We start from the raw sequence: 12948 nt of genomic DNA, 5'->3' as shown, positions 1-12948 counted from the left end.
GAGAAGCATTTATCAAGAAAATCTACTGAGTCTCAATAAGGGCAGTAGGACTCAGTGGCATTTTGCCTGGAACTCCCAGTCCCTAGCTCCTTGGGGCAGTCATGCTGAAAGACCAGCATCTCTGCTGCCAGAGAAGACTAACTGTATGAAGCAGAGCATGGGAAATCCCATATGCAAGGAGGTTAATAAACAATAATTATCCCACTGGCAAACAATAAGAGAAGACTTGAGGTCTGACTACTTGTGGGGACAGACATCAAAGATCCAGCGACCAGGTAGCCAGATTGGTCTTGATAAAGTTGTAATTATCCCTGGTAGTCTGGAACATTATGTGCATGTATAAGGCTGCAAATATGTTCAGGAGAAACTGGAGGGGCCTTAGGGAGCCACTAGTCCACAGCTAAATATGAGCCCTTTTGAAGACAGAAAGTAATACCCAGGGCAAGCTTGTAAACTGGATAAATTTTGAATGTATGTTCCAAGCCACACATAGATCCATTGGCAAAAAGATAGAAGCCTTTCTTTCTTTCTTTTCTTTTTCTTTCTTTCTTTCTTTCTTTCTTTCTTTCTTTCTTTCTTTCTTTCTTTCTTCCATGTTAATTTTTGAGAGAGAGAGAGAGAGACAGAGCACTAGTGGCAGAGGGGCACAGACAAAGAGGGAAACACAAAATCTGAAACAGTCTCCAGGCTCTGAGCTGTCAGCACAGAGCCTGACACAGGGCTCGAACCTGGGAACAGGGAGATCACGACCTGAGCCAAAGTCAGAGGCGCAACTGACTGAGCCACCCACGCGCCCCAGGATGGAAGCCTTTCTGACCAATCATTTGCTGGTCACCAAGCTATGCTGACCCAAGGGCAGTTCCTATGAGGCCAGGCTTAAAAGTTGAAACAATAATTTTTTTAAAAAAAGAAAAGTAACAAGGAACACCAGAAACTACACAGGGCAAGGGAAACAGATTTCAAGCCTTAATCCAGACAGGACATGCAGCAGATAATCAAAAACAAAACCCTGGTAAGGTCAAAATCCAGAGTTGTTGCAATTTTTATCTAAAATGTTGTTTTCATCAAAAAATTATGAGACACGTAAGAAATAGAAAAATCTAACCCATACAATTGAAGGACAAGTTGCTATAAACTGACTTTGAAGAGACCCAGATATTGGATTTAGCAGCTATGTTCAAAGAACTAAAGGAAATCATGTCTAAATAATTAAAGGGAGGGGCACCTATCTGTCTCAGTCTGTAGAGCATGCCTCCCTTGATCTCAGGGTCATGAGTTCAAGCCCCATGCTGGGTGTGGAACCTACTTACAATAAAAATAAAATAATAATAATAAAATCATGTTAAAAAAAGAATTAAAGGGATATATAATGATAGGGATTCATGAAATAGAGAATATTGATAGATAAAAATAATTTCTTTCATGTTTTGCCTAAAAATTATGCCCAGGACTCAATACTTTGTGTTGTGATCCGATATATATTGTGATTATCATCCATGGAGTATAGCAGAGATTCAGTGTTTTCTGCAGGAAAAGCATAATGGGAAATTGGAGTGCTGTTACCTTGTACACATCAGCCTATACATGCTCATTGTCCTATATCTTCCATCATCTTTGAGTATGAAATTCATATTGAAGAAATCTCTTATCAGGGAGTTGTTTAGGTGACCTTTTACTTTAAGTTCTTTGGAATTTGGAGCTAGATTTTGGAAACAATCTACTACCGTGCCAGCTTCCTTCTCTTTTGCATATTACCTGTCTTTAAGAAAATTTTAGACATTCGCAATGGTAGCCTTGCCAGTTCCCAAGGTCCTGGGATGTTTTTTAGTACCTGCTATGTATATTTAAAATTTCTTCAGTTTTCAGGATGTTGAAAATTCTCCATATTTGTTGTGTACTTCTGTCATCACTATTTTATTTGAACATTAATCCTAATTAAAGACCAAGCATAAATGATGTTTCATATAGATGGGGGTTGGTCACAAAAAGAGAGAAGTAAGCATAAAAATAATTTTAAGTTCATGGTTAGAATATGAATTGGCCTTTTATGACTATCGCCTGACATTTTTAACCATATTTTTCTTTTATGGAACTAGCTATTGATATAAGCTGTTTTCTATTTACTTCTGCATATTTTTCAGGATACTAACAGCAGAAATATGCTCAATATAATGTTTTAATTGTGAAATTATTTGTGACAGAACTGAGTAAATTTTGACTATGTGTATATATTTTAAGGTTTTATTTAGATTCCAGTTAGTTAACATACTGTGTAATATTAGTTTCAGGTGTACAATATAGTGATTGAACACTTCCACATAACACCCAGTGTTCATCACAAGTGCACTGCTTAACCCATCATCTATTTAACCCATCCCCTCTAGCACCTCCCCTCTGGTAACCATCAGTTGACTATATGTTTTTAAATAATACAGGCTTGACGGTAGTTTTCATCTCTCCCCTATTGGTCACTTTCTGATTAATCTGATGCATCTACTAAGATGTAATAAATAGCCAAAAAGTTATCTTTAGTGTTAACAAGTGGAAGAAAAAAATCTAAATAATATACAGACTTAAAATCTCTTAAATAAGAACAAGCTTTCATTTTCAAGTGAGAAAATGTTGCTTGATCTAATTTGAATTCATTGGATCTTGTGTTATTAAGTCAAGGATCATAAAATCCTTTTTCATTAAATACTTGAAATTTAATTTTTCTTTTTCTTTAAAATTTCTTTTTGTCTAGAAGTTCTGTTATATTCAGAAATATTAGGGGTGCCGCATATTTATGTGATTTTTCAAAGTGTAAAATTTGTAGCTTAGGGGGTCTAGAAAAGTTTCTGATGATTAGGACAGGGCAGTGTTGTATTCATCTAAAAAACTTTTTTTTAATGTTTATTTATTTTTTTAATGTTTATTTTTGAGAGACAGAGAGACAGAGCATGGGTCGGGGAGGGCAGAGAGCGAGGGAGACACAGAATCTGAAGCAGGCTCCAGGCTCCCAGCTGTCAGCACACAGCCCGATATGGGGCTCAAACCCACGAACTGTGAGATCATGACCTGAGCCGAAGTCAGACGCTTAACAGACTGAGCCACCCAGGCGCCCCTGTATTCATTTTTTAAAACAAAAATATGACCTTGGTAATTGGACTTAATATTGATGCCACGGCATGCCCAGAGTTCAACTTGTTGCCCCCTTAAAGAATACTACTAAACAACTAGAATGGTTTTGTGACTAGCAATTCTTGGCAGACTAATTTAATTTTTTAAATAAGTCATAAGAAAGTAATACATTAAATATAACTTTCAGTAAGAATTGTGATTTTATGACATTCTCATAAACAAGTAGGTAATTATGGTCTTAACTAGATAAGGTTAGATAGGTGTACTGCTGACCGAATGATGACATGGAATAGATCACTAACAGCAATCCCAAGTTAGGTCTGAGAGCCATAATAAGTAGTATTTCATATTATGCTTGAATTGCAGGTGTTTAAGCTTTAGTGATAATTTAGGAGTAAAAAATATGTTCATTATTTTATTTAACCAGGGCAAAACATGCAAATATCCTAAAGTATTACAGCTGTACTCTGTCTACATTAGATCAACTTTATGTCTAGTTCTTTTTACTCAAAGTATGGGGAGGAATTCAGAAAAGAATAATAAAAACAAGTGAGACATTCTCTATGGACATGATAATGATACTGAATTTAACCTGTATTCATGAAACCACAGGGATGACTTAAAATATCAGTTTAAAATACTATATTTTGTGTTTAAATAAAGACCACTTGTATCCTATACACATATTATTAAAAATAATAGTTGGGAAAAAATAATACTTGAGGCTAAGACTTTAGAGTAATCTTGATTCAATCTCCCACTCATAGTAGAAATCCCTTCTGTATCCCTCCATTATAGGCTGATTATTCCCTCTAGGACAAAATTCTGTATTACTTCTAACAGTTAAATCTTACTTTATTCTTACCTCTCCAGATATGCCTGGCATTTCATGATATTCCAGGCTGTTTTATGCCTTGATTCTGTTATATAATATGATGCCTGGAGTAACCTCTGTCTTCTTTATCTAGTGAATGCCTGCTTATTCTCTTATTCTCTAGAACTAAGGTCAAGTCTTTCTCTCTTCTGAGGTATCTTTCATGACCTCAGCAGACTGTTAGGCATTTTCTCCTTATGCTGCCACTACTTCTCATATATTTCATTTCAATTAGCAATATTTTTCTCATGATAACTATTTCATTATGTGTTTATCTTGCCTTCTTTTATTAAATGTGAGCTCCTTGAGGGCACAGATATGTTACTTATCTTTGGTTTTGACTGGCCGTCAAGGTTTCTGACGTGTAGTAGGAGCTGAACTTAGAAAAATAGTTCAAATATTAAGATAGGGTTCTTAATTAAAGTGATCAGTTACATTGCTAAAACTATTATTTAAGTAAAGTCATTTTTTGATTGTGATATTTAATAGCATCTCTAGATAAGGAATCAACAGAGGAATTAATAGTAGTGAAAGCTGTCAGACTTTATTTGTTGTCAGTGGCTCATTTCTACACATTCTTAGTCATGGAGAGAAATAAGTGACCTATAAGTAATTAGTCTTCAATAAATTTCTTTGAGTATACTTCTTTTATGTATTTAATTTTTTTAACGTCTATTTATTTTTGAGAGACAGAGGGAGACAGAGCATGAGCAGGGGAGGGGCAAAGAAAGAGGGAGACACAGAATCTGAAGCAGGCTCCAGGCTCTGAGCTGTCAGCACAGAGCCTGGCGTGGGGCTCGAACTCACGGGCCGTGCGATCATGACCTGAGAAGTCGGACGCTTAACCAACTGAGCCACCCAGGGGCCCCTAAAGTCACTTTTAACACTGGTTCTCTGAGTATAAATGGCAAATTTTATAATTCTCATGACCTTCCATTTATTTCTTAGAATTAATATTTTGGGGGTAGCATGTCCATCTTACCTTTGACCTTCTTTTCAGTGAATATCACCTTATAGATACTTTTTATGAAGACTGTGTGTAGAATAGTATATGCTTGGTCTTCATTTGATACTGACGTAGAAAACATCAGGGTTTCAAGTGAGTTTACCCTTCTCTAAGCAAAAAATTAGTAATGTCCTTTGTCTCCTAGTTCATGTTAAACTACCTAAGACCTTTCTGTTCTTGGCATATAAACTAGGCTCTGTCAACACTTAGGATTTGAAACTGCCCAGTTCTTGGATTATCCTGGTCTGTTGTTTTTTGTCTTTTTTTTCTTAATAGTATTGTCATAATTAAATACAGGGCTTCTACTTAAGTAGCAAGAGTAAGTTAATAAAAACAAAATGCACTCCACTAATAAAATATCATTGCTACTTTGAAAGTAACCATTTTACTATAGCATTAATGCAGTACTTTTTAGAGTTTAGTAGGAACTCACTAAATGCTTCGAATGAATGAATGCTGAAGATACTCATGGTAAAATAGAGAAGTATAGTTTTTAAAAGCCTACTACTATAATAAAACTTTTTAGTGTCACTTACACATTTTAAACTTATTAATGTACCCAGTAATGGAAAATCAGAATTGACTCAGTATGTTGATAGTTCATTAGAAAGCTAATGCTTTCATGTCTGGAAGTAAATATCATCTTTAGGATTCTGATACTTTTTGCACCTGTGGACCGTATTAGGCCCTATTATGTGTTCATATGTATGTTTTGCAGTGCAGACTCCCAAACTGAACTAATTCCCACATTCTCTCCATACAATCACAATATTGTTTACTAAATTGAAAATTTTGCAGTTTTAAATAGAAATAAACTCCCTGCCAAATTTTACAAGATCAAAAAGCATTAGAATGTGTATTTTGGCTGCTTTAGCTCTTCTTTACAAACCCTTATCGGGTTCACATTTGCTTCTAAAAAGCTTTCTGAATTTTATTTATTCATTGCAAGCCACTGAGGTGATACTTTAAGGCAACTTTGAGACATGAAAAAAAAAAGTATCGTCTAATGGAACCACCGCCGTTGCAGATCTATGCCAGATAACATTAAATATAGTAATTTATGATCGGGGTAGGAATTTGGTCTACAATCTCAGAAATAGTCTACACAATGATTTTTAAAGTTAGCAGGTCCTACCACTGCTTACCCTCTGAGAGCCAGGTAGCGGTGTGTGTCGGAAATTCAAATTTCTGTTGAGTGGGTTTTCTGTAGTGAGCTAGCCTGGCTGCTAAACACAATGTAGAGCTTGGAAAAAAACGTTATTATCTGGCCTTCAGCATGTGGTAAAGTTGATGTTTGTGGACAAGGAGATAAGGGACAGACCTGCATTTTGTGAAATTTTAATTAGCTCATGACTTGTTGCAAAACAAAACAACAAATAAACAACAACAAAGAAAAACCGAGCAAACAGAACAAAACCTGGTGGGACCCCTAACATAGTCTGAGGGGACACAGGCAAATGTGGGGGCCTAGGCTGGGAGGTACAGTTGCAGAGGCACAAGAGATGCAGAAATGTTTCCGGTAACATATTTGTGTGTGTGATTTCTTTATCACTTGACTCAAACTGTCAAAAAAAAAAAAAAGTAAGTTGTAAGTGACAACAGGAATTAGGCTTGGTGAAAAATGTATGAAATCAGAAATTGTATTCAGTGGGTAGACTATTTCTTGAGCAGAGCTAATGAAAGAAATGTGATCTCTGTATCAAAGCAGTAGCACTAAGACTTGGCTAAAGCCTTCTGAAAAATTTTAAATATTATACTGACATTATTAAAAATTGTCTTAATTACCCCTCATTAACTGAATGGACAAGATAGAAGTAATCATAATCATGTTTTAAAATGCCTTTGTTATCCCAGAGACTATATCACTTTCAAAATTTTCCAGCATGAAATTTTTTACACCAAGTATAAAGAAAGTTTCACAAGACCTAGTAAATGTTACTAGGAGATATGAGGTGGAATTTCATTTTAGCAAAGCCATCAGGAAGTAGAGAAACCTATTGTCATGGTTCACAGAAGTGAATTTTTAAGAACTTGTACAGTAACTGTAACCGAGAAATATGTTTAAGGTTTGTGCATCATAAATAATAATAGTAATAATAATAAATGAATTATTACTCACCATCCAGCTTTATAGAACACAATCCATACCTACAAGGCCACCTTATGCTCCCAACCAATTGCTTCTCTTTCCATGGAGATAACTGTTAGTGTAGCTTTTCTGTTAATCCTTTTTTTCCTTTGTAGTTATACCACACATGAATCTATCCTTAGGCAATAAGTTGTTTAATTTTTCTTGTTTTAAACTTTATATAAATGTAAGTACAACTGTAATTGTGTGAAATTTGCTTTTTTCCCCCACTCGGTTTTTCAGTTTCATCCCAACTGATGCATGTAGCTATAGATCATTAATTTTCCCTATTTTCTCTGCTGCATACTGTACCATTGTATGCATATACCATGGTATGCACATGTGTTCTAATGTAGATGGGTATTTAAGGTTGCTTCCAGTTCTTAGCTTTGTTACAAAGAGTGTTGTTATGAACAAGTTTGCACATGTCTCATGGTACACATGTGCAAGAATTTCACTGGGGTAGCCAGGAGTGGTATTACTGGCTTGAAGTTGCATATTCAACCTTATCGGGTCATGCCAAACTCTTCCAAAGTAAGTGTGTAAAGGTTCTCATGACTTTACATCCTCACTGACACCATGTCAAGTTCCAAAAATGATAACCCGGTTACTCCATGCCTTTTTTTGTGGTCACTTTGTGTTCAGGTGTTAGAACCTGGTGCTATTCAGGTAGAATAGCCAATTCTTCTTGCAGATATATAGCCCTAAGAGTTCCTGTTTCACAGTTGACAATAGAAGTAACATCATTGGACTGCTAAGTCAAGGAAGAAATTGTTTGAAGTGAGATTCCAAATCTATGAAGAAAATATATCTGTGGCATTTAATAACCAGAACATAGAGGTTTTTAAATTTTTTTTTATTTTTTAAAATGTTTTATTTATTTTTAAGAGAGAAAGAGAGTGAGCATGAGTGGGGGAGGGGCAGAGAGAGAGGGAGACACGAAATCTGAAGCAGGCTCCAGGCTCTGAGCTGTCAACACAGAGCCGGACGCGGGGCTCGAACTCATGAAACATGAAATCATGACCTGAGCCTAAGTCAGACGCTTAACTGACTGAGCCCCAGTTCAGGCACCCCAGAACATACAGTTTTATATGACACAAATGTCACAATCTCTAACATGCCTGAGAGTCTCATCTATAACAATTAATTTATTGAAGTAGGTAAATTGTTTATTAAAAAATAAACTCAGTCCTTGAAAAAGTCAGCATTTTATTCCTAGCAAATAATATGTTAAGCCCAGAACTTAATGTTTATGATAGTAAAATTGTAACTTTGGTATGTTTTAAAAAGCACTATCAAACCTTCGAAAGCAGTGCCTTTTTCTTCTCTATTCTTATTAAAACTAGCCTAGTCCTGGTCTATTTCATAGCTTCCTATCTGTTCTTTTTTCTTCAAGACCCTCAAGATTGGATCCTTATCACTTCAAATACAGACTCTTCCACCTTGTTTTCCATTTTCCAAAAATGGTTCATATTTAGGGTAATTTTCTACACCTCCTTGAAGACAGTAGCAGTATGCCATAGTGGAAGGGGCCGTAGGGCCACAGACATGATATTCCTTTCTGTTCTGCCAGTTACTAGCTGAGTGGTCATAGGCAAGTTAACTTGACTTCACTGAATCTTAGTTTCCACAGTTACCAACTTCAGCATTTCCTAAGATTGTTAGATAAATATCTATAAAGTACCTAGTAGTTTAGTGCCTCATACTTAATAACTTCCATGTGCAAAGTAAGTGCTGTACTATGCACTTTGCACATATTATCTTTGATTTTTAAACGAATACTGCAAAAATAAAGGAAGCCTAGACTCTGGATGATTAAATAAATTGCCCAAGGTCCCCCAGCTTATAAAGGATTGAGATGTTACTCAGTTTTAGGCGTGCCTGACTTTAGAGGCCAGGTGCTCTCATGACTGGCCACACCACAGCATCTGCACTCTACTTTTACCACACCACACCTATCTCTCTCCTCTGAATTCTTTGCAACTCTGTCTCTTATGCACAATTTTCATTTTATTGTATTGTAATAGTTTCATACAAATAGGTCACTCTTTGAAGCCGCAGACCTTATTGTATTTTATTTCTCATAGCCCAGAGTATCACACACCTGTAAAGTACTCAGTAAATATTTGATTTATATAATACTACCTCTCATTGTGTTTCACCAGTTTTAATACTTTATATCCTTTTTATAGCTCATTTCAGCAGCCACATGACACTCTCCATTTGGATGACGGTGAATACTGGTCCAACAGGGCAGCGTCTTATAAAGGAAAATCCCACCGACCCCTCTTTGAGAACAGCATGGACAAGATATACAGGAACTTATACAAAAAGGCCTGTAGTTCTGTTTCTCATACCCAGGAAAGCTTCTGAGACCATCCATGATAAACTGTGTGGGTGTCTGTGTCAACTTCTCAATGAAAACGTTTGATGTGATCAATATCTGTATTCTTTTTTTTTTTTTTTTAAAGGTGGTTCTGAGTACAGTAGTTAGATGTGAGTAAGTTCATTACTTCATGTGGTAAATGATTGTAGGCAATCCTTTTCTTCATCATAGAAGAGAGTGCTCTGTCCCAAAAGTCAAAGCTCCACACTGCATCACAACTTCCAATCTGGTTATGAGAAAAGGCTGTTTTGCCCCGTAACCTCCTGTCTCCACCCACACATCCAAGAATAGATTCCCTCTGGAAATGCTCTCCTGCCTTAATCACCTTATGATTTTATTTTCATCTGTTTGATTAGTTATCTTGTCTAAGATTAATATTACTCCCTTTTCTTGATAATGACCAAAATGATATACTGTATAGAAGTGAAATGAATTTCCTGATTTTAAACCTCATTTTAACTAGTATTTTTATTTACTTCTCCCTGCAGAAAATTTATACTTCTTAGCTAATAAGAAATAACTTTATTTTTAAAGTTTATATAATCATTCACTTCCTCTTCTCTAAAACAAGTACCTAAGTTACCTACAATATATAACAGTTAGCTAGAAATAGCAGTGGCCATGTGTGACCCAAAGTGTGAATAACTGATTTTTAAAGATAGAATTCTTTGCATGATTTTCACTTAAGGCCATATCTTGTGGTGCAACCAGAATCAGAAGATAGCTTTTGTTAGTAAGCAAGTAGAGACTCAGAAAAAATAAAGGGGTTTTGTTGTAATTTTAAACTCTTTAGAGTTGTCATAGGTACCAAATGGCCCAAGAAAGTAGTATCCTTAGTTAGAGCACACTTGGGACCATAAATAGGACTAAAACAGTATACAGAGTACTTTGTACCGGCAAGTCTGGTAGTTGATAAAATTAGCCCCCATAGACACACCTATGAGACCAGTGAATCTTTGAAGATATGAAGAAATCGGTCACCTTATATTTGCCAGTCAGTGGAGGGAAAGCAGAGAATAGGAAATAAGTGAACTTGGCTTACAGGCTTGGAGAGTTGACTACGAGGTACTGTTTTCTCATTGGCTGCACCTGTGGTTCATTCTATAGTTACGATTAAAAAAAAAAAATTAACGTGAAATTGGGTGACTTGCTTTTGTATTAGGAGAAAATATATAATACTTGCTATCTAATAATGGGACATTTAAACTTCATGTTAAGAGTGTTCTGGTATAGCAACCTGTGATGTAGGAAAGTGTATCAGAGAAAGGGGCCAGGCAGTCTAGGCTTTAGCTCCGTCCTGCCGTTCTGTGGCTGAGTCTCTTCAATTCTCTGTCCCTAGTTTCCTCAGCCTATCAAATGAGAATGGAGTGGATCAGCTTTTCCTGAACTGTGTGTTCTGTGCACTTGTTCTAAGAGATGGATATAGGAATGTAGATACAGGTATTTCCTTGGTCATATAAGTTGAGGAAAATCTTTGCACTATATTCACACTCCCCGACTGAGAGAACCATAGGTAGGATGGCAGAAATGAAGGACAGTGCTATTGATGCTGAAACATCAATCGACAGCAGTTCCAAACTGGAGCTGTCCGAGCAAACTAGTTTGTATGGTCGATATAGTCATAGTAAACACTAGCATGTTAGAAGCTCTGAGAAATCCTGGCATAAGCCTGTTTATGTGGGCCCAGAATTTCCTAAATTAAATTGAGTGTGTAGCAGTATCTGTCATCATGGCCATCTTTCTCCTCCAATTCTGCATCCTTAGCTCCCCACACTCCCTTTCAAAAGTGCCATCCGCAGCCTACATGTGGACGCCAGTTGGGGAAATGGTACACTACACAATCACTGAGTTAACCCTCTGGCTGTAAGTTGTATGATGATGTTTTGTACAATGAGCTTTTGAAGGTCAACACTGAATAATGCATTAAAAATGCAACAACAACAACAACAACAAAATATATATATATATATATATATATCATCAGTGGAACTTAGTATGTTTTGGTTTTGGTTTTGTTTTATGTGTGGAAACAAATGAAAAATTCTTCCATTTAAAAGGCCCTGCTTGGGGGTGCCTTGGTGGCTCAGTCGGTTAAGAGTCCAACTTGGCTCAGGTCATGATCTCACAGTTGGTGGGTTTGAGCCCCACGTCAGGCTCTATGTTGACAGCTTGGAGCCTGGAGCCTGCTTCAGATTCTGTCTCCTCCTCTCTCTGCCCCTCCCCTGCTCGCTCTCTCTCTCTCTCTCCCTCCCTCAAAAATAAATAAACATTAACAATTTTTAATGTTTAAAAAAAATTTTTTTAAAGGTCCTGCTTGTTGTGAAAAGAACAAATATGAACTTCAAAGGAAATTTCACTGTCATAGAAAATCTCCCGAGTGAATAAGTACATAAAAATTTACCTTATTGTACCTATATCTGCCATTGGCTATGACAAAGGCCACAAAAAATGGGTCCCAAGAGGGAACTTCAGAATATGATATTCTGAAAGACATTTTCTTGTGGATTACATTTGACCTCTCTCTGAAGGATCAGATGCAAGTTTCCAGATATGTAGTATTTTGACTGTCTATTTCCATTTCCTGGGGGAAGGAATGGTCTTTGTTGCTATCTCTTTTACTATGAATTCTCATGTAGTATTATTTTTGAGGAGTAAAACCTTTAAATACTAATAATTATCTTTTTCACTAAGAAACAGAAAGATGCAGTTGTTTATTTTTTTTAGCCTTTTAAAAACATTTCTTACAATCTAGTAATAGTTATAGGACTTAATGTGAAAGATAAATGGATCTTCTTTTTAATGTATTTTTGTTCTTTAAATAAAAAAAAAAACTGGGAGTTTCAGGAAGGAAGATGTCAATTTAACTAAGAAAAAAAGACGTGTGATTGGACTGAGAGCGAGGTCTCCCTGGCACCACTACCAGTTACATAACCTTGTTTAAGTCATTTGTCCTTGTTGGAGCTCAGTTTTCTTATCTATAAGGTGAGGAAGGGGTTAATTGAGAAGGCTCTTTTAAATGTTCCAACATTTGTATGATTGTTTAATTGATTAAAATGGAGGGTAAGAAAGTTCTAGGCAGCAGAGTTGTGTTGTGACTTCAAAGATTAAGCCCCTGATTAAAAATCTGGAGCAGGGGAGCCTGGGTGGCTCGGTCGGTTAAGCGTCCAACTTCGACTCAGGTCACAATCTCGCGGTCTGTGAGTTCGAGCCCCGTATCGGGCTCTCTGCTGACAGCTCAGAGCCTGGAGCCTGCTCTGTCTGCTCTGTCTGCTCTGTCTCCCTCTCTCTCTGCCCCTCCCCCGTTCATGCTCTGTCTCTCTCTGTCTCAAAAATAAATAAACGTTAAAAAAAATTTTTTTTAAATAAAATAAAAATCTGGAGCAGATACAACATTCTCATTATTGTGTTCGTTTTCCAATAATAGCTTTATATTT

General features: G+C 36.5%; 1 protein-coding gene across 2 annotated transcripts in view; it reads left to right on the top strand.

Moving 5' to 3' along the window:
- SPATA6 (spermatogenesis associated 6) overlaps nt 1-9568 on the top strand; it is a 142122-nt gene extending 132554 nt beyond the window's left edge. For both annotated transcript variants that reach the window (XM_045477298.1, XM_045477295.1), the window contains exon 13: nt 9321-9568. In XM_045477298.1, the coding sequence (XP_045333254.1) occupies nt 9321-9501 (181 nt within the window). In that variant the 3' untranslated portion in view covers nt 9502-9568. The remainder of the gene's footprint in view (nt 1-9320) is intronic.
- Nucleotides 9569-12948: the final 3380 nt, after the last annotated feature.

The sequence above is a fragment of the Leopardus geoffroyi genome, chromosome C1 (genome assembly GCF_018350155.1).
Source record: "Leopardus geoffroyi isolate Oge1 chromosome C1, O.geoffroyi_Oge1_pat1.0, whole genome shotgun sequence".
Classification (NCBI taxonomy): Eukaryota; Metazoa; Chordata; class Mammalia; order Carnivora; family Felidae; genus Leopardus; species Leopardus geoffroyi.
The sequence above is the reverse complement of the archived record's forward strand: the minus strand, read 5'-3'. Positions and strand labels throughout refer to the sequence as shown.